Source organism: Zeugodacus cucurbitae, chromosome 4 (assembly GCF_028554725.1).
Source record: "Zeugodacus cucurbitae isolate PBARC_wt_2022May chromosome 4, idZeuCucr1.2, whole genome shotgun sequence".
NCBI lineage: Eukaryota > Metazoa > Arthropoda > Insecta > Diptera > Tephritidae > Zeugodacus > Zeugodacus cucurbitae.
Window position 1 is genome coordinate 39,236,931 of NC_071669.1, and position 22,950 is coordinate 39,259,880.

The 22,950-nt window shown below is 33.8% G+C and overlaps 2 protein-coding genes and 1 long non-coding RNA gene across 9 annotated transcripts in view; 1 reads left to right on the forward strand and 2 right to left on the reverse strand.

The window, feature by feature from the left end:
• The window catches only part of LOC105214400 (calcium uniporter protein, mitochondrial), a 127,205-nt gene extending 117,891 nt beyond the window's left edge, over positions 1-9,314 (reverse strand). For 2 of the 3 annotated variants that reach the window (XM_054228620.1, XM_011187786.3), the window contains exon 1: positions 8,606-9,314. In XM_054228620.1, the coding sequence (XP_054084595.1) occupies positions 8,606-8,716 (111 nt within the window). In that variant the 5' untranslated portion in view covers positions 8,717-9,314. The remainder of the gene's footprint in view (positions 1-8,605) is intronic. The other variant, XM_029041812.2, reaches the window with a different exon arrangement.
• LOC128921339 (uncharacterized) lies at positions 402-1,261 on the forward strand. The gene is made up of 2 exons (XR_008470788.1): positions 402-536; positions 773-1,261. It is a non-coding gene; the product is annotated as an uncharacterized LOC128921339 (long non-coding RNA).
• A 10,661-nt stretch (positions 9,315-19,975) lies between the features above and the next one.
• The window catches only part of LOC105214398 (bifunctional heparan sulfate N-deacetylase/N-sulfotransferase), a 190,400-nt gene continuing 187,425 nt past the window's right edge, over positions 19,976-22,950 (reverse strand). For all 5 annotated transcript variants that reach the window (XM_054228624.1, XM_054228623.1, XM_011187783.3 and 2 more), the window contains one exon: positions 19,976-21,244. In XM_054228624.1, coding sequence (XP_054084599.1) covers positions 21,142-21,244 — 103 coding nt within the window. In that variant the 3' untranslated portion in view covers positions 19,976-21,141. The remainder of the gene's footprint in view (positions 21,245-22,950) is intronic.

Below are 22,950 nucleotides of genomic sequence, written 5' to 3' on the forward strand. Positions count from 1 at the left end.
AATTTTCGGTAAACAACTGAAACAGCAAGTTGAAGTGAATATTTGCAAGAAACTCGAAGACGCTGCGATGTACCCATCATCAGATAATTTATTTACAAGCGATGTTAATGAAATTCTCAGTTGCCCAAATAAACAGGAAAGCATAAATCGCAATAAAAGCTGCTCACATACAAACGTATCGTACCTTTTTCATAATACCGTTTCAGGTGGAAGAAAAACGGCGATAATAAAAAATCACATGATTTCATTCTGCGAATCGTCGTCGATGGCGTTGAGCTTTGCAACGGGAAAACAATCAGTTGACACTTTCAGGACAATCACTTCGTAGTGCAGCGCCATCACTTTGCAAATAGCGATCGTGGACGTGTGTGTGTGGAACACGGGAAAACAATCAGTTGACACTTTCAGGACAATCACTTCGTAGTGCAGCGCCATCACTTTGCAAATAGCGATCGTGGACGTGTGTGTGTGGACACGATAGTTTATTCAGATAAACGAAAATGGATGATAGCAAAATATAGAACGCTGCAAATAAGGTAGAGCAAAGCCAGAACCGCCCCTTCGCTACTAAAACTTCTCAAAAAATATTTAAATTAAAATATCGCTACTGAAGTCGCTAGGATATTTAGAGGAATTCAATTGAACTTTGCACTGCGCAGCGATTCCGCACCCAAAATGACTACGCAAATAGTCGTGGGTCACCAAATGCTTCGCAAATTAATTCCGTGAAAGTATGTGTTCCTCAATGCTAATTAGCCTCGTTCATTTGCAGGACGCCAGCCACAAGCGCACACCACAAAATGGGCGAAAAGGACAATTGAAGTGGGTATGTACCTGGAGTGGACTTGCCACATTTAACTGTTATTTTTATAACTCGAAAATATATAAAAGTTGAAATAAGCACGAGTGGAAATGCAATTACATTTCTTGATAATTAAATTGCTGTTGTTTTTGCGTGTGATATACATAGTAAGATAGCTGGCGGTAGGGTGGCACGCTGATAAGCAGCATAGCATATTAAAATGATAATTGTGAGAAAATGAACAGCTGCATAATTTGTCAAGCGAATGGCGTCGGAAAAAGAATTTCTACAAATCACAGCCGAAACAAATGTTCCGAAACAGCACACACTCACACGCATGCAAATGCTTGTTCTTCGAACAAATACCTCTGTAGATATAAATACACGACAATGAAACATAAAGCTGGGCGGAATAAATACAAATATAATACAAAATAAACTTATTTTAAGAAATTAAAATATTTGACATTTGTCTATTTATTTTCTTTTATTTAACTTTAAATTTTAATATATTTTATTATTAGTAAGAAATTAAGAATATACAAAATTATTTGGATGTGTCGGAAACTTTGAGCTTGACTGGCTGTTTGAAAAGGAAGCCCACAAAGGCGCCTGATCCGCACAGTGGCCATCAAAAGCTCCATTTCGCTCTCATGTTATACCCAATTAATCAGTATTTTGTAACTCAGTCGATTTGATGAGATTTCTAAGCTTTTTTCACCATTGCCATCCATTTACTTTTAAATTTAAATATTGAGGGCCGTGGAAGTTATGCCTTCTCAACTGACTGAAGCCTGAACATTCCCAAAAGTCATGGCTCTACCTTCTAATAATCGTCCGTACTTTCTCTGCGTCCTGGCTATTCCACTTGACCAAATTTCAGTGGTGTCATAGCAGTCAGTAATCACCCTGCTATGACCTCTACGATATTACTTAGTTCATTAGTTTTTCCTTTAGAAGCTTTTTGTTCTGCTCACTATCTACACGAATTACAGTGTTGAGACTTTGAGTTGAATCAGGGTAGGAATTCCTTCCTCCGTTTATAACACCAGACATTAAATAAGGTTCACGTTTATGGTTACCATACTGAACTACAGTACACAAAATGATCAATTGTGCAGAATAAAAATAAAACAAATTTACCAATTGAGATAGTAAGTTTCCTTTTTGATGATGAGATATTTGTGAACTCGGTAAAAATGCTCGAAACAAAAATCTATTTAAACAAGTTAGGAAAGGCTAAATTCGGGTGCAACAGAACATTTCACACTCTCGCAATTTATGGATATAGTTTTATTAAGATAACACACAATTTGACCCATATATTCGACATAAAATACAATCGAATAACTAAAATGATTATATATAGTATATAAGGGCTGAGGTAATTCCTGGACCGATTTCATTTTCGCCACCAACGTACACGTACACTACAGTTGATCTCCTTTTTGCACGGTTAACTGGGACAGTAAATTACACGTGTAAAAAAAAACCGCGCAAAAAAAATTAAATATTTATATAAAACTCGCTATTGGGACCAATTTAAGAAAAAATCGTGCAAAAAATAGAAAACATGTAAAAAAGATCTTATTTTACATGAAAATCTATCTATTCGTACAGAGAATTTACAATGTTGTTGTTGTTATAGACTTTTCTGGTATTATATGTATGTACATATTACTGTTAGAAGGAACAAACAACAACTATTCTGGGAATGGTAAAAAAATAATACATTTCAAAGTTTCGTCAATAATCGCTGTGTCTTCTTTTTTCTTACTTCTTCATATAGCTTCATTTATTTGTTTACGTATTAAATTGTTGCAACCTTTTCACTGGCTTTCGAATCTAAGATTTGTATTTTTTAGTTTAAATCTAATTTAAAATTTATTAAATTCTATTAACAGAATTGGATTTGTGACGTATTGACGTATGGAATTTTGATTTTATTGCAAAAAAGTATACAATTAAAATAAAAAATCCGTGTAAAAAAAGTAAAACCGTGTACAAATGGTAACTGGGAAGTGTTCGAAAACACCGTGTAAAAAAAAACCGTGCAAAAAAAACCGTGTAAAAAGGAGATCAACTGTATATCCAAGACTATATATGTCACATATTAAGATCTTTAACCGTCTATGGTCCAGTGGCACAGAGACACACAATTTGAAGAAAAATTCCCACTGAATTTACAGATATTTTCGGCTGACAAAATAAGTGGTTGATCCTTACGAAGCAGCTTTTAAAAAGGTAGGAGAATCCCGAAATCTTAGATTGGAATAACTCAGTTATTATTGTAATATTTCGTCACATTTGTCGGCAAGAAATATTCACACGGTTATTATTTTGAATAAAACCCTGATTTGGTGATCTGGTTTATAGAATTAATAGAATTTCAATAGCCAAACTGTTTTCTATCCACCTATGTAGAATTGGGCACCCCTATCTCACAATTCTCGGATCTCTTCTTCTCTTTTATCCGTAAGCTTCGATGGATAACAAGTTGTCAACGAACCCATCTAATTTTATTCTGGCTTTGATTTCTGTATTTTAGCTAACGACGGAAAAGGTGTCTGCACATTCATTAATTTTTGCAAATTAAATGTCGTAGCTAGTATCTTCGTTTTTTTTATGATTCGGCAATTAACAAAAGCAGTGTTGCATTTACAACATCTTCGCAAATAAGCCCAAAACACACTCTGTCATGCCAAATTGTCATCTTGCTTACAACGAGGTGAATAATGGAATAACACTTTCTTGGGATTTGTTAAATGCGAATTCAGTCCCGTTGCATTTTTGAGTTTGCACTATATATACAAACATACGAACATTTATAAATTGCATGCCAAATTTTTTCATGATTTTCATGTTGATTTTCAAGGTCATCAGCGGCAGGTTTCTTACACATTTGCTAATTTTTTCAGATATTTTAAGAAACCATTAATTCTTTGTTTAAATAAATGCTGACAGAGCAATATTTTTCTTGGCAATCAGTGAACACTTTATAAATGAAACCAAAGGCGTAAGATATTTTCACTCATTCGGAAGCAATTTAGCTGAATATTAATTCGTAAATGTTGCAATAATTATTTAAATAACTGAGGGGGTATTTATGCATTACGTGAATATCTGATACAAATATTTGCGTTTATTTCTGTAATTGCCCTGTTTACACATGCCTTTCCTTCATAAATTGCAAATCCGCCGGAGAGTTAAATCATTTATTCAATCAAGTACAACATTTATCCGCTTGGACGCACAACTTGTCGGATTAAGCTTGAGTGATACAATCAAACGTGAGATATGTACCACCCACACACACACATACAGGCATCATTACATATGTGCATATCATTAAATTAAGCAAAAATCAATAAGTTAATGGCACTGAAGGGTCAACCCAACCAAAAGTAAGTGCAATTCAAGAGAAATTCTCGACTGCGAAAGCTGATTTTTCTACCTGAGGGTCCTTTTGGTAAACCGTAAAGGCATTAAATACACACTCACGCACCTATTCATGCGCCCATTCACTGTACGCATTCATTTACACGTGCACTCATTTATGCAGTCATTCCAGTCAAAGAATTTATTCGAGTAAATTGTGCAGAAAATCTGACGAAATAAATAAAGGGGAGAAAATTTGTACTCGGCAACCTTTAGACTTTGCTTCATTAAACTTTTTGATTTACGAAAGGACGACCGAAAGAGATGATTTTATACTAAAGCGGGTAAGTCTATTGTATAGGGCATATTTGCTATGTTGTATTTCTATAAAAATTACACTATTGTGGCCTGCTCCTCTGGGCACAGTGCGGCTAAAGGCACGAAGATAGTCACAAGTATCGTATTACTATTAGATTTCGCAAAAGAATGCAATCCGTTTAAAAAATTTCCGTTGACAGTAAAGCGAACTATTATATTGTGTACTTTATAAACTCTTAATTAGTTCATTTTAATAAGGAATTAAAAGTCTTAAAAGCACGAAGAGACTAATTTAGAGTATAAATAAGATGCTTTATAAACTCAAGCTCCAGATCAAGCTAATCATCCTCATACAAATATCCATCCACCCAAGGAAAATGCAACTTTGTACTATTAGAACCCAGACATCAGCTGAGAAAGTTAGATTAACTAGAAGGGTGAGACTAATAGAACGATTTTTTTCAATCTTTTCGATTCCGATCCGCAACATTTTTGTGAAATATCAGCATTTGGCCGATTTAAAAACTATGTTCGCTTTTAGACATCCACAAGGAATAGAAGAAATATATATTTATGCTATATACGAGCACACGGAAATATCTTTAAGATGACAAACAGAACGATGACGAGTCATCCAGTGTTGGCTTCACGAAAAATATGTTAAATGTTAAGATGGTCAAACTATTGTTGGCTATAAAAATCTTTATTCGTACCACACACCTTCTTCACTGTGTTAAAAATTAAAATTCATAAACGCGTGTAAATAAAATAACTCACACTCAGAAACAAAATAATACAAATTCAAACGAAAGTAAATTTTTTGCTTGATTTAAATTTTCCTCAATTAGACTCTTATTAGTGGCATACATATAATACATTCATATGTACATATATACATATATACAAAAAAAAAATAGTAAGACAAAAGTAAAATTGCAAGCAATGTTTGCAAAAAATATTTGTTTTGTTATTGCAATACTTTCTTTGAATGATTCATGAGAATAATTTAGACATTTTGCTTAATTCCTCGGCAAACAATGAGATGTCAATGTTGGTGACACATATTAGCAAAGAAGGCAGCTAACAATTCTTGTGCGTCATCGACAATCATCAGTTTTCCTAAATCCGTTTTATTTTTCTTCATTCGAGGTAATTGATTGCATACGAGAGATAACAAAGGCATTTAATTGGTTTTCGGTAAATATGGAAAGTATTTTTGTATATAAACATTTGGGATGTTTATTAAATTTTCTATAAAATATTTAACATGCGAACTTCTAATATTATTATAATTAATATTTTTTAGAGAAAATCAACCAAGAAATATTTTATCCATGAATAAGATTATTATGTAAACAAAAAAATTAAGCTTTGGCATTTTCGATTCTGTTGCAAGAATTATGATTTTTAAAGATGATACTTCGAAAATTATTGATTCTTTTTTGTTGATAGTTTTTTTTAATATCGTTTTTACGTACTTAACTGAACTTAATATTTTCCACGAATTTCAAGTAAACTTTGGAACTAAAGTTCCCTTCATTCTGAAGACATGACAACAGTTTTTCAAATTGGTTGTCTTGGTCATATACTACATACATAAGTGTTTACGAAAGCATTTATGAATTCAAACACTGCAATAGCTAGTAAGTGATCTATGTTGAATATAGAAAACCTATTTTTCGTATAACCTCTCGGTTTAGTTTAATGACAAAACAGTTTTATGAATATAATACTACTTTTGACAATTATATATATGTAATATACATACATATTTTCTATTTGTGATTTTCAGCTAGCAATTATTTTAGAATTTTCTAATGACAAATATGTATATGGTTGCACTATTGTAATTTTTAATTTATTTGTCATCCTAAGTAATTGCCTTCGAAGCGGGTAAATAATACGGATCTAAGTGCTGAAGCGCGGATCTAAGTGCTGAAGACGCTAACTAAATAAGTATGGTTATTTGTTATTTACACTAATTATACTCGTTTAACTCGATCAAGCTTACAAACAGCTTAAGTAATTAGTAAAACTTTCTCTTAAATTTCTTACATCTCACTCTCTTCTTTGCTCTTTTTTCTCTTCCAATAGTAGTTTTAGCGCCAAATGAGAAGTCATTAGTTCGAGGTGATCAAAACATTCCACCAAACGCACACACAAAACATGTTTATGTTGAGAAAACTTCTGATTAAATATCAAATAAAGCATTAATTATTAATTAAACTTCTCATAAGGTCATTGGCTATTTTTAGCTTGAGGCATTATACGGGGAGTCGTGCTTTAGACATTTGTTTCGTTAATTCGTGAGTTCTACTAGGTATATGCTTATCATATTAAGAATATTTATTAGCTATACTCTCTTGCCGGTAGTTTTATTATGACTCAATGTTTGGAAAGTATAAATAGTGCAATTTTTTTACAAACAAATTATTAAATATTTATAATGATATTTCGAATGAAGAAAGGTTTATTCTGTAACTTAGCAATGATCATTAGTTTTCCGAAGATTTTCAAAGATGACAAGTCTCTAAATTTATTATTGAATATAATCTGAAAGCTAATACTAACCAATATTTATTTTATTGTAGATATAGACAGTCAGAACCAAGGCCTGATAAGTTCTGAACTAGTTATCGATCGCTGTAGAGATGTTGGTAACACTCTATATATGTATGTATATCAGCAGCTATAGGGATTATTCGATCAAATATAATTCTCAATTTAGCATGGGATGCCTGGCTGCCAATTATCCATCTGATAAACATCAGAATATATGTTTATCAGATGTTCTGATCCCAGTCTAATAGAAATCTTTCTTAGCATAAGTAACTTGAATTGAACTTATTTCCAACTATGTCTTATACAAAATATTATAATTTAACGAGGTGGGTTAGCTCAGATCACAATAATTGCTCAGATTATAAAGTCGCTTTCTATGAACTACCAAAGCCATGACCTGCGGCAACATTTTATGGTTTACGTTTTAAATGTTATTAGGTATGCAGGTATAAAGTAAACTTTTTCATGGATTTACACAGGTGAGACGGCGCTCTAATTCAAATAAATACATGTGAATGTCAACACCGCCGATGATCGATTAATAAGTCAACAATAATGTCTCATATTCCTTTCGTCGAATATAGCACGGCAAGTAAAAAACTCGGTGATTTATTATGACAAACAAGGGACGCATACACTACAATAACCGTCGTCGAGCTAATTTGGAGAAGCAGGGGAAAAATTGTTCTAAAAATGTTTATAAAGTACACATAGGCAGTGCAAAGACACCGCGAAAAAAGTGGCATATTTATAATACCTTTGACACCACAACAAACGAAATGAAAGGCATTTAAAAATGCACAACAAGCAATGCTAAAAAAATTACTAAAATAATATTTATATATTCATATATGTATGTATGTATGTATGTATGTGTGCATTTCAAACCGCTTGACTGTTCTCCACATGTACGCTTTACTCTACTTTGCTACTCTCTTTAATTGTGCTTTGCCGCTCACTGCTCTCCGCTCCATATGCCTACATGTAAACACACATGCAAACGTACAAATCTGTGGAGCACTGAAGCGACTTTGTCATTGTTAACCTCCCCACACTGCCGTAGCGCCGCCGCCTGGCTGCTCAGCTGCAGCACAAAAATCTCTTTTCTTTTAGTTAACCGGCTCGACGGAGTCTATTTTTGCACGCTCGCACACATGTCTTTCCATAAATATCCACATTAATTCGATGTTGAATTCCGATATAGTCGCATGGCTTCCAGCAGCAACCATCATCATATGGAGCTACACCAAAGCGACGGGTTGTCCCTTTGATGTCTATTCTTTTGAGAATCGCTCTTTGCTTTCTGTTCGCTGATTTAATTGAGCATTAGCGAACGCTGAATGTCGTTAACCTGTGCACGGACTGATGAAGATGTTGGAGTTTAAGGTAGCAGTAAGTGAGCTGTCAGCCGCCAATGCGGCAGCGCTTTGCGTGGGAGTTGGGAAGACACGACGGCGGCGGTGAAAAAAAATACATTCACGGTTCATTTGCTACCGAGCAATCAAAACATTTCCAGTGCCAACGATTTTTTTTGTGCTAACTTACCAATAAGTACGGCGCGGTTGGCGTCAGCCGCAGTCCACGGCTCAGATGGCTGCTTAGCTCCGTACGCCGCATTAGCATACGGAAACTTGTTACGCATACGCCCGGCGCCATATTCACCCCGAATCCTGTAGCTACACCAGCAATGACACGCCCGCTTATACGTACGCCCACTTTTTACCGCTTTACCGCGCCGACTATACAACGAAAGCAACAATAACAAAGCACAACCGACAACTTCACTTTGCCGAAAGCCGATGCCAATAAACTTGCAATTGCTAGCGAACTGAACAGAACTTAAATATTTCTATTTGGTGATAATGATTAGGGAAATTTTGATTATTTTCACAAAACTTGGGCTCAAGAACTGCTCTGTGCAATTTTCTTGCTCCGCTTATTCACACACTTCACCACTTTTATTATTTTTGCCTTCTTAATATTCCACTTTGCACACACACACGTACGCACGTCCGCTCGCGTTCAGCTATACTCCGCTGTTTGTGTGTGTAAATGTGTTTGCCTTCAGCTAAGAAAACAAATCCAAACACCGGGGAGCTCACTGGTCGCTGTCGCAGTGGATCGGGTTCACTTGTTCGCTCGTTCGTTTGTTCTTTCGCCTTACAACTGTGCCGCGGCGGCTGGCTTTGCTCCACGGTGCGCAGTAAAATGTCCCAACACGCGAAGAACGTTGGCCGACAACTGAAAGTTCTCTTTCGCTTAGCATTTATCATGAACTGCTTTCACTATCTTCCACCTTAGTTTGAGGGTGGCGTTGCCACAGTGCAGAGCTTTCTTGTGGCAATTCTTAAAATGATTACGTAAAGGGTATTTTATTGTGGTGCATTTGAAAAAGTAACTAACTGGTATAGCTGCAATAATTTAGATGCAGAATTGACCTGTTACACCCAAAAAAACTAGTACTAACTTCAGAACTTTTTAACTCCAGTAAGTTTTGAAATTAAACTACATGACATTCGCAAAGTGAAAAAAATTGTGAACTCCTTACCATATTTTACAAAATTCCTAATGAATGTTATAAGTATACTTGAAAAAAAAAAAAGTGCTTAAAGAGTGTACATAATAATTTCAATGTCTTAATCAACTCGACAGCACGCGACAGCAATGCCAGTTGCAAACTCAAAAGCTGGACAATGTTGCATACCCGAAGCAAACATAAATGCAAAATTCGCATGTGAAAACTTTAGTGAGAGCGTAAGCTGAGCGACAAGAGAAAGCTCTGTACTATAGTCTCTTTTATATATAGTACTCTTAACAGCGTTGACCTATATGTGGCTTGTGGTGCGAGTACCACATGGGCATCATGCAGTGTGAATTTTTATTGTTACAATGCTAGGTAAATATGTAATTTATAAGGAGATATTTTTACACAAGCCCACTTAAATACTTTTGCCAATTCATCTATATCTCTTACAAATATGTACATATATGATACGTTAAATTGATAATATATGTATATGTAAATACTTGTGACCAACTATTTCAAATTGAAAGCTTTAATTTAACACATCGAGCTTTTTCAAACGAATATACACCTTTATATGGAAAGCCTTTGAACAGAATTTAGTCCCATAAAACTTGCATTTCCGTGTAGTATTTAACAGAGCAAAACTTTTTGTATATAAAGTATTTGAACCCGAGAACGTATAATAACGAGCAAAGAATGTGTGTGTAGGTTTTAACGGAGAACGTATGTGAAACTACGAGTATACCATATCAGCGGACTTTTTGTAGTTTACCGTTAAATAATCGAGTTAACTTAATGAAATTCACCAGTATTTTCTTGATATTACGGTTTCTCTGTGTGAAAATGGTTTAATACTTCCAAACAACTTATTTGAAATTAGCCGACATATACCTTATATAAGGACTTTCAAATATACGGTGGGGCTTTACAGGTTTCAGACAATATATTAGATATCAAAATTAAGTGAACGTTTAATTTTGAATACACTGTACATATAACGATTTCGTTATTCTAGTGTACATTTTGTCGAATACATATGTATGTATATGAGTCAACTTGCGTGTTACCGTAATATAATGGAAACAAATTCTTGAGCCAATTTGCTATGATATAAGTTAAAATGGTATCAAATACTATGAATGCAATCCATTCAGAATCATACTACAGATGGGCATATATATGTATATACATATGTATTCACACTCGTTTCTCCTTTTTGCTTTTTGGCGACAAATGGAAACACCAAGTGAAGCCAGGACACTTTCCACTTGGTCCTTCCATCGGAGTTGAGGTCGTCCTCTTCCGCGGCCTCCTCCAGCGGGTACTGCATCGAACACTTTCCGATCTGGAGTGTTTTCATCCATCCTTACAACATGATCTAGCCAGCGTAGCCGCTGTCTTTTTATTCGCTGGACTATATCAATGCCGTCATCTTTCCATCGCCTGAGGTATTCGCCGTTGCCAATGTTAAGAGGTCTTGTGCAGAACCTTTCCTTCGAAAACGCCAAGATTCGTCTCATACATACATACATCAGGACGAGAATAATGAGCGACTTATACAGTTTGAGTTTGGCTCGACGAGAGAAGACTTTACTTTTCAATTGCCTAGTCAGTCCAAAGTAGCACCTGTTGGCAAGAGTGATTCTGCGTTGGATTTCGAAGCTGACATTGTTGGTGTTGTTAACGCTGGTCCCCACACACAATACGCTCGACAGGACCTTGTATGCAATGTTGAGGAGACTAATACCACGGTAATTGGCGCAGATTGTGGGGCCTATCTTTTTATGGATTGTGCAGAGTACACTAAGATTCCAGAGAAGCATGCATGGGCACATTGAGATGAAATTCTTTTGGCAATGTTGGCATGGTCCCGCCCCTTAAAAATGTTCTTGTTAAAATTTCGCAAGCTATCCAAGCTATTTAAATCAAACTTACTGGACACATTTCTCTTTAGAAGTTCACGGTACACCGGAATGTGAGAAATCGGATAATAACCATTTCCACAGCCCATACAAAGGATATGTTGAAAACTACTAAAGAGCCGTTAACTCAATAAGGAAAAATGCCACATGCACTAAATTGTAAGATTGTACAAAATGTCAACTATGAAATTTGTATAATATTTTTAAAAAGGGAGTGGCTTCGGCCACTTTTGAAATACAGTGGAACTTCCATAACTCGAACTCTTGAATTGGCAATAGAAGGCAAATTTCATATAAATATCCTTCCATAAATCGAAACTTTTCGGCCAGGGCATAATTCAAAATTTATTATTTTACTATCAAGGCAGAATTTTAAAAGAGTCCCTATATCGTATGGAAGCGACTAAAAAATATGTTATGTTATAGATTGCATAAATCATGTAACAAAGGCATGGAATAGAGACGTCAAGAGCCAAACAATAGCAAACTGCAACAAACAAAATTACTGAATATCGTATGTACATAAAACTCTATGCGAAGTAAATAAATAAAACTTTGTATAAATCTATATTTTCCAGCTTTTTGGAAATTTGTATGTTTTAATGAAAATTCTATAAGTTGATTTTTTTTGTGGATTATGGTGATTCGAGTTAGAGAAGTTCCACAGTATGTTCAAAATCGATATATAACTTCGCCAACTGACCACACAATTTTTTATTCCATCTAATTCGTTATCTAGGAAGGACCAGTGAAGATCTCGGAATAAATCTATGCCAAAATACTAAATGAGAGGTCGAAATCGGACTATATATTTTCAAAACCTCAGTTACAAAACATGGGCACTTTTAAATATTTTTTTTCCGAAAATATTGGCAAATCTTTCACATATTTTATAGAACTTGTACAATGAAACATTCACAGATGTAATCGGATGTGTTGATGGGACACATGTGTATATTAATATTCATATTTACAAAAATAAATCCAATAAATTATAAATTGCTTAAAAATACTATATCATTAAAGCATTACCTCTGCCATTCATTGTCAGTCCTTATTGCTCACTTCCATCTTTTTAGCTTTCTTTTGTTGACCCATTCTCCATTATTATAATAGTCTGAGTACAGCCATTTCTTTTGTAAAGTTAAAGTTTTTCGATAGTGAGTTAACAAACTTTTAGCATGATTGATATGAACTTATATCAATGTCAATGTAGCTTTACTACTTTTCAAAAAATGTTAAAGTCATGATGAATGCATGCGGAAGAGAAAATGTATTTCCAAAATGTATGCCAAAAAATGTACAATGAGAAGATCCAAATAAAACTCTACTTATCATATTCGATTGGATTTTATATATAGATGCTGAAAAACGACGAGTGGGGAATTACCAATTTTTTAACAGTTTCGCTGTTATTTAACAGAAACATTTCACATGTTAGGCTGTTACGTGAAAACATGAGTAGGTTTTCGACATTTTTACATTTCTTGTAATCGCGTAATCTTGCAAGAGAATCACCCTATTCTACATCCGTTCCCTGTTCAAACCTCCACCTTATTGTTTTTATGCGTCCTCTGATTCAACCAGAGAACTTAGAACTTATGTTGTAAGTTCTCTGTTCAACTACCCGAGTTTTGTTAAAATAAAGCTTTGTTCTGTTAACATGTAAAAACAAAACTGAATTCCATTCAAAAGCTTTATAAAGATGTATATTCGGATGAAAAAGCTCGCTGAGTTAAATTAAAGCTTTCAATTTGGAATTTTTGTATACAGCATTTATGCATATCACGTAATGTTTCTCGCAACAAGTTGCACAGTGTAATGGTTCTTTGTAAAACCTTAAACTAAATCAGTTAGATATCTGTATATATGTATATGTGTGTACATAGATATGTCCAAAAAATTTTTTTACAACAACTCAAATATTACAAAATTTTCAGGAGACGTTTTTTAGTTATTGAATAATAAAAAAAAAAACGATTAAAAATCTAATTCATTAACAAACACAAAAGAGATATACAACAAAAACTAAAAGAAACTCATTCAGTACAGTTTTGCTCGTAAAGAGAAAATGGCTTCAAATTAATTTTTTTAATATTTGGTTTAAAGGTATTTGTTTTTAATTAAATTTTCTAGACGTCTCGACATATTTTCAATTAAATTTTTAAATATTTCTTTTGTTATGCTTCTCCATTCGACTTGTAATCTGCTCCATAGCTCCCCATATTGCTCCGTTCTGTTCGGTAAATGAATAGTCTCCACCTTACAATAGCACCCAAATTCTCAATCGTATTAGGGTCAGGACTTTATGCTGAACTTTGGATGAGTTGAAATTGTTGATATAGACTACAACGAGTACCAATTCTAGAAGTGCCCTTCGAATCGGAATCTTGTTGGAGAGGATCTCTTCCTTTGGATAAGACAATTGTCCATAAAAACAGATAAATTTGACGGTAAAATATCCAAGTAGTTTTCTTTTTTTTCATAATTCCAGATATTTTGACAAACGGACCAATGTTCCATCAAATGAAACACCCCCTTACCATGATACCACCTCCATTATGTCATTGAAAGGCAACGCCATTAGTATGGATTACCATCTGATTGGAAACGATTAATTTGTGATTTCTTATTTATTTCATCCGACCAGATAACTTTTTTCCAGTCTTCTCCGAACCCATTTTTATGTTTCTAAATAAACTTTAGACGCACCTTAGTAATTTGATTAGACAGAGCAGTTTTCTTCTGTTTAACGGCGACCCAAAACCAATTATTTGAAGACCACTCAGAGCGGTCCATTCGTTGGCACGTTTTTTAAGGCGTTTGAAACATCCTTCGGTGTTTTATTATCCGTTGTAGTGAGTCTTCCCACTATTTGCCTAGCATTAATGCTTGTTATTAACCGTGGGCATCCTCCCGCGTTCGGGACTAACGCTCCAAGTTTGGTAACGTTTGACCCAACTGTTAAGAAGTTAGAGCACTGGAAGTGCAGAATGTTGTTGCAGTTGAATGTTTGTCCGTCCATCCCTCTATCCGTTGAAGCGATAAGTTGAGTGAAGCTTGAGAAACCTTAATCATATACCTTGATCTCGCTCATGGATCAAGGAATATGATGGTATTGCAAACGGGCGAAATAGGGCCATTGTGTCACCCATAAATTACCAGTAAAGCTGTAATATACCAAAAATATTTACACATCGAACTTTTTTTTACAAATTCCACGGAAAAAGCTTCTTCTTGTTGTTGTTGTTATTGCAATGCAACACAATGCAATGCTGTTGAAAACATTGATATATTCCTAAGCGAACGAAGTCAGTTTGGTAAAAATAACTGAACATATGACAAAGAAATGGCAAATGAACTCGCAGTAGTCAAAAGTGTTTAAACACTTTTTTTTGAGTCAAAAGTAAATTCAGTAATAATTCTGGAAACTGAAAACATTTGACTAGGAATCTTCATTCAATAGCGGATGTTGACTAGCCTGTGGTACAACCAACCAAGTTTGATAGAGCTTTCAAAATAAGATCTGTTATAAAACACTTTCATCCTTCATTTCCAACTCGCATGAATGGTTCGAAATCTCATTATAGTATATAAGTATTTAGTATATAAAGAGAGTGCCTGGTCTAATTACAGTGGAAAATTCTCTATAAAACCAAAATTTTTAGCGTTCATTATAAAAATAAATACCTTCCTCAAATCACAAGAAATAAACGATTAAGAGAAACTAATATAAGGTGATTGATACTGTAAAAGGATTAAATACTATTTTAGTTCCCGAATCCCATCTGTAATTCTTCAACTGTTTTTAACTGCAGTATTCCAATGCAGCCATTTAGCATGCAACCTTTCAATTAAAACAAAAATTAAATGTTTGCTCTCAGAATATTTGTTTATTCGTTTATTTGCTCGTTTTTTGTTTTCTTATTGTCTCTTTATGAATATGTTTTTGTTATTTTATGTACCTTATACAATTGTTGTTGGTTTGTTATTTATATTTTTTGTTTTGTTTGTAAAGCGACACACTTTCACACATAACTTATCTAAAATCGTAAAATCAATAAATTTGTTGGAGCTGACACTGCAATTTATCGACTTAGTTCTACACAGTTTTTTCTTAATATTTATCTCTAATTACATATGTACGTACACATTAGCAGGCAGACGATAGACAATGATATATTTCATTTTGAAAGCAGCGGTGTTTCTATGTACATAGTAGTTATTGCTTGAGTATGGTTGTATTAGCGCTTATGTACTTCGTAGACGTTTTCATGCTGAGAAAACAAATTTATAAATGTTTTCATGTAAAGCTTTTTATTTAGACTAATTTAAAATCAGATTAATTTTAGTATTTGGTGATATCGGCAGACGATCGAACTTGGCGATCATATAAACTAATATTTTTGCTGGGTTGTAAATCTGTAATCAGTTGTAAAACATATTTAATTACACTTTAGGAATTTCCGGTCCATTGTATATACAGTAGTTTCCCGAAATAACGAACACATTAATTGTCAAGCCTGTTCGCTATAAATCTTCGCCAATAAATCTTCCAAAATGGACCTATTCTGACTTCTATTTGGTGCTGATCAATAATTTTAAGCTTTTTTATAAAATTCAACATTTTTTCAATTGCACATTTCTTTTGAATTTTTTCCAGTTTTATTTTTCATTCTGGTTCGATGTTATTTGATTTTTTCCTTTTTCTTCATATGTCTTCTTCATGTTGTTCTTTAAACCGAGTACTTACAAATCCCCGATGTTAGTTATTTAAGGTACTCGATGTAACTAATTTGCTTGTTCGTTATAAGCGGTTTTCGTTAAAACGAATATTCGTTATTTCGGAAAACTACTGTATAATAATACTCTTAGTCATTTGTCATATATCAAAAATAATTATTTAGTCTCGGTATAATAATCGGTAAACTTCGTTTAAAAGTCGTACAATACGAGCTCTGTTCAAAAAGAGAGAAGAATTTTCAAACTAACGCAGTCTAAAATTTAATTATAATCCAAATTTAATGAAACAATCAAGTAATTATAAAGTTAAATCCTGATTGAGCAATTAACCATTTATCATCATTTATCAAATGTTGCTACAATTAGAATTTAAATTCGCAGGAGCATATTTTATTCACGCGCAATTGACGAAAAATATCAGCAAATAACTGTTTATTAATTTAATTAGCTTTTGCTTCCTCTATTTCCGCTAAATTAGCTATACAATTCAATTCAATTACTTTTTTTTATAATTAAAATTTAATTACAGTTGAAATTATGCTAAAATGTGTGTTTGTATGCGAAGGTTTTTAGTTAGACTGTTTCAGTAATAAATTTTGTTCTATCTACAGCAATAAAATAACAAATCACTTCGATTGTGATTAAAAAATATAATGTTCCGGTAGGTTATTGCGCAATAGTGCAATAAAAAGTAAAATGATTTTATGCAGTTAGACATTTATGGCATTTAATTTTGTATAAAAAGTGCAGCACATTTCCAGTAATTTAATTTAATTTAACAGTTCTACGTTTAGGTGTCACAGAAACTTTTTCAACATATCCCCAATAAATTTTTCATGATCATAATACCATTTTAGAGAACAGAATCAATTGGATTGTTATTGAATAGCAAAGTAGTAACGGGTAACAAAATGGATAAGTTTCCAAATTTATCAATGAAATATAAAAAAAAATAATATAGTAAAGGGTGATTTTTTAAGAGCTTGATAACTTTAAAAAAAAAAAAAACGCATAAAATTTGCAAAATCTCATCGGTTCTTTATTTGAAACGTTAGATTGGTTCATGACATTTACTTTTTGAAGATAATTTCATTTAAATGTTGACCGCGGCTGCGTCTTAGGTGGTCCATTCGGAAAGTCCAATTTTGGGCAACTTTTTCGAGCATTTCGGCCGGAATAGCCCGAATTTCTTCGGAAATGTTGTCTTCCAAAGCTGGAATAGTTGCTGGCTTATTTCTGTAGACTTTAGACTTGACGTAGCCCCACAAAAAATAGTCTAAAGGCGTTAAATCGCATGATCTTGGTGGCCAACTTACGGGTCCATTTCTTGAGATGAATTGTTCTCCGAAGTTTTCCCTCAAAATGGCCATAGAATCGCGAGCTGTGTGGCATGTACCGCCATCTTGTTGAAACCACATGTCAACCAAGTTCAGTTCTTCCATTTTTGGCAACAAAAAGTTTGTTAGCATCGAACGATAGCGATCGCCATTCACCGTAACGTTGCGTCCAACAGCATCTTTGAAAAAATACGGTCCAATGATTCCACCAGCGTACAAACCACACCAAACAGTGCATTTTTCGGGATGCATGGGCAGTTCTTGAACGGCTTCTGGTTGCTCTTCACCCCAAATGCGGCAATTTTGCTTATTTACGTAGCCATTCAACCAGAAATGAGCCTCATCGCTGAACAAAATTTGTCGATAAAAAAGCGGATTTTCTGCCAACTTTTCTAGGGCCCATTCACTGAAAATTCGACGTTGTGGCAGATCGTTCGGCTTCAGTTCTTGCACGAGCTGTATTTTATACGGTTTTACACCAAGATCTTTGCGTAAAATCTTCCATGTGGTCGAATAACACAAACCCAATTGCTGCGAACGGCGACGAATCGACATTTCACGGTCTTCAGCCACACTCTCAGAAACAGACGCAATATTCTCTTCTGTACGCACTGTACGCATTCGTGTGGTTGGTTTAATGTCCAATAAAGTAAACTGAGTGCGAAACTTGGTCACAATCGCATTAATTGTTTGCTCACTTGGTCGATTATGTAGACCATAAATCGGACGTAAAGCGCGAAACACATTTCGAACCGAACACTGATTTTGGTAATAAAATTCAATGATTTGCAAGCGTTGCTCGTTAGTAAGTCTATTCATGATGAAATGTCAAAGCATACTGAGCATCTTTCTCTTTGACACCATGTCTGAAATCCCACGTGATCTGTCAAATACTAATGCATGAAAATCCTAACCTCAAAAAAATCACTCGTTACAATTTGATCTGCTTTTGCAAAATGTAATTCATAAGGTGTAAACGAAAGTCATCAAGTTTATAATATTTCCTAAAGACCAAACGTTTTTTCTTACAGAACAATAAATGTTGGATGATTTTCGAAGAACACGATGGTTGTTTTATATACAAGTAAGGCGGAAAAATACTTGTATTAAATTTAAAAAAATTCCGCACAGTTATTGTAATTCGGCAGTATTTAATAAATTAAGCTTTAAACAATTAGCATTCTCACATTTTTATTTTTTTGAAAGAATTGTATTTAAATTGAGTTGAATGCTCTTAACATGCTCCGATTATTTTAAAATCGGGTTTTTTACCGGTAATTAATTAATAAAAAGTACGAAAAATATCGCTTGAAAATTAATACTACGAGGTGTGTTCAAAAAATATCGGGAATTTTCGTTTTTCTTTATATTATTAGTCCATATTAAAATTGTCGATTTCACAAATCAGCGCTTCTTTCAATCATCGAAACACTTCGCAAACATGATTTTTAGGACTCTTTTATCGATTTCTCGTTTGCTTATAAAACTACATTTAGGACATCCTTAATTTTTAAATTCCCGTTACTTTTTTGAACACTACACGTCTATGTATACACTAATTCATTAATCATAAGCCACATTAAAATTGATGCAGAATAAATATTTTTCAGTTGTGGCTTTTTCGGAGACCTCATCCAAGTCCCATCAACATTTTCCATAAATTCCATTATTTAACGTTTCATCAGTTCTCGTGTTGTTATATTAAAACCTGTAGTAATGTATCAACTCAAGTATGTTTTGAATTTCTATAGTTCAATAATCTAACGGTGTTCGACAATTTACACATTTTAAAACAATTCCTAACTCTCAATTATAACTTTCTGACTTCGAATTTGGGAAGATGAAAATATTGGTTAAAAAAAATATGTCATTTATTGCATTCATTAAGCAAATTCAAATGAAGTATATTTTGCATTTTAGTTAATCACAACTGATAGTTTGATTTCGAAAACGATTATTGAAACATTTGAGCAGTGAAGACTACTGTCAACGTTTATTGTAGCAATCCATTGCAGACTTGATCCGCGTTTGTCGCCTAGAAACTGCACTGGCGTCATCATTTCAACTATTCTTTTTGGACATTTTAGTATCATTCTCTTAAGACAGATTCACATTTTTCACAAGTAACATGAAATGCTCCACCTACATTAAATCCAACAAAAATATGACTTTAACAACGATCCATGTGTTTATGAAATTAAAATAGCCTTGTAATTGTCTAAATATAATATTAAATTATTTTTTTTTATCAAATTATCACCATCAAGAGGGAATCACTAATTTGATACAATTTTGTATTATAATGTAGCAAATCTGGCTGATATTGATTTTTTTAGAATTTGAATGGATTACAGTACATTAGTTAAAGTGACGAAAAAAACATGAATGCTGTTAGACAAAATTTACAAGTTTCATACTTTATTTCACATTTCGTAGAGTAAATTTCAACAATAACTTCCATACAAATTTATTAAAATAGTTGCCATTTTTGGAATTTTCCCGAAGTACGCTGTTAGCACTAACTGATTCAAGGTTTGCATACCTTATATACACGTTTTCGAGAAACCTTTCGCGTTTTTTTTTTTAATAAATTTTCATTTATGATAAGTTGTATGTACAATAATATTGGAATCATCTAAGAGCGCTTAAGAAACGTCTGCAAAGCAAATTGAATTTTGTCAGGTGTTATTTTCTGCCAAGCCTTTTTTGTTTTTGTTTCGCACATAATTAGCGACATAATTAAAGCTGCTGATTACAATTATAACAACAACTATACAGTACTTATAAGATATTTATATTAGTTAGTTTTTACTAAAACACATTCATTTATTTAATTGTTTGTTACTGTTTCTTTGTTTGTTTGTATGTATGTATGTTTATGTACACACTTACACATGTAATATGGCCTTTACACATTTATACACTATGCACATTGTAGTTTCGTAATGTCTATTCATATAATGTTAGGTATTGGTTACATACATATATACATAAAACATAAAGTAAACACATGTGTACACACATAAAGTCACACATACAAGCGTATATTAATTTTTAATTACATAAATGACAGCCGAGTGATTTTTCGACTGCCGTCATTTCGCCTAGCGCACATTAACATATACATACATAGTTACATATATATATTTACTTAACACTACATTTACAGGATCGTATACAGACTTACATATAACAGATTTTTAGTGGTTTTGCCTTAAACTACATAGATACACAATATGCATGATTTAGTAGCTAATAGTATATTAGATATTGACTTCAATTGTTTCACGTTTCTTATGATTTCCGCCTAATCGCTGCATTCGCTTCACCTCCGTTCGACTGGCACAAATTGCTGTTCCGCAAGCGAGCTCGCTAATAGCGCGTCCAGCTGTTGCGTCTGTGATGTCTGTATGGTATAGTTTTAGGCGCTTCCTCCTCCTCCTCCAGCACCTCGTTGTCGTTGTTTGTGTCCGTCTGTTGTTTGAGTCTTACGTATACCATTTCGAATTGTTTTCGCAGCTTGTTGCGCAGTCGCCGGAATTGCATTAGCTATCACGTGCCCGTCGAGAGATCGTCTTTCAGCCACTGTGGTATGGGTCGTGAGCCCAACTTCTTCAGCAGCTTCACCAGCGCCGTATTGTGACTCAGATAGTAGCTAAATGTGAGTAAAAGGAAGAAGAGAATGATTATTAAAAAATATATTTGACAAGCAAATTATTAAATATGGAGAAAACTTTTATTCAGTAGATCGAGGGCATAAAATATTCAAAAAGGGAAGCTTCATAAAAAATCCACAAGTGGAGACCAGTTATCGGAATAAAGTCAAAATCGATTAGATGTGCATAATGTTTAGGACTTCATCATCAAGGTATCTAAAGAAACGGAACTCTTCAGCACGAAACATGATGAAAAGTATGAACCCTTACCAGGCTCTTTAGTAACATTTATTTCTAAGTTCAATTTGCGTAGGTTTTATAACGTTCATCAATATATTAACCTGTATTCGTTTATCAGTTCTATCAAGAACTGATGTCAGATGACGATCAGCTGAGTGGATTTATCAGATCAGTAAACCTTTTACAAAGCGTGGTCGGCATAATTTAAAAATTTAGGCCATTACGTCTAACAAAGAACCAGCAGAGAAATTGAAAAGTTCTTAGGCTTATCAAAAGGGGCTTTAGACTAACTAAAAAAGATCTGATGCACCAAATGACTAATGCATAAAGATTTATTCTCAATCTACTGTAGTACATTTGTTGTAGAAGTCATTCCCAACTTTTCGATACCCTTCAAGAGTGTGAAGCTTCAAAGTCTTGAATATAGATGCTTCTTTCCATCTTGACCTACTCATTTGAGTGAAACCTATTTTCATGTTTTATCAAAACCTTACTGCTACGGCAAACTGTTTACAGTATTCAAAAGCGTTTAGAGTGTAATGAAGTAAATAATTAACTTTTTTGCTTTTGAAATTATTTAATTATAATAATTTGGAGCTCATTGCTTTTATTTATAATTTTTTCATGTATTACGAAAAACGTTTTTTAGTCAAATATCCAATTTAAACTCATTATGCATTTAATCCGAAATTTATTTATTATGTAATTCATTCGGTAAACATCATTAATCGACGGTTAATTAAAAGTTGTGTTGCCACGCTTCCACAGATGCTCTACACCCATGCGGGTGTACAACAGTATACAATACACATATGTATATAATACATATGTATTTGTTTGTATTGTGTATTGCTTGACACACATGGCCATGTGTTGTTATTGTCAGCGTTTCGGTATTTCGATACAAAAGCGAACTTTATTAAAATCCACGAACTTAATCCAATATTAATTAAGTGGACATTATTAGGAAACACCAGTAGACTCACGGTGAATAAAGAATGTTGCACCAAAAACAACAAGCAACAAATAACATTAACATTACACTACATGTTTACGTGGGTGCCATAGTAAATTGTAGGGATTGGTTGGTAGTGCAAAGCTGTGCATTAAAAATTAACATTCGATATACATCAATCGATATTTCATAATTATACAGAATTGATAATCGAAATCGATAACTTGCCAGAAGAATCTAGACATCGATATTCGTAGTTGCCAGAATGTTCGAGTGCCGATGTATCGCTTACAATCGACTATATAAGGGCTGCCGGACTGTTAGCAAGACACAGTCCTAATAAGAGAGTTGTCGAGTAAGGACAATTCTAAGGAGAGATTTGTCGAGTAAAGTGTAAACAAGCTATAAGTTAGAGTTATTAAAGTGTGACTTTTATTTGACAATCCAGTGATCGAACTCAGGGTAGAGTTTTAGAGTAAACGACAGATTTTGGAAATTCGTTACAATATA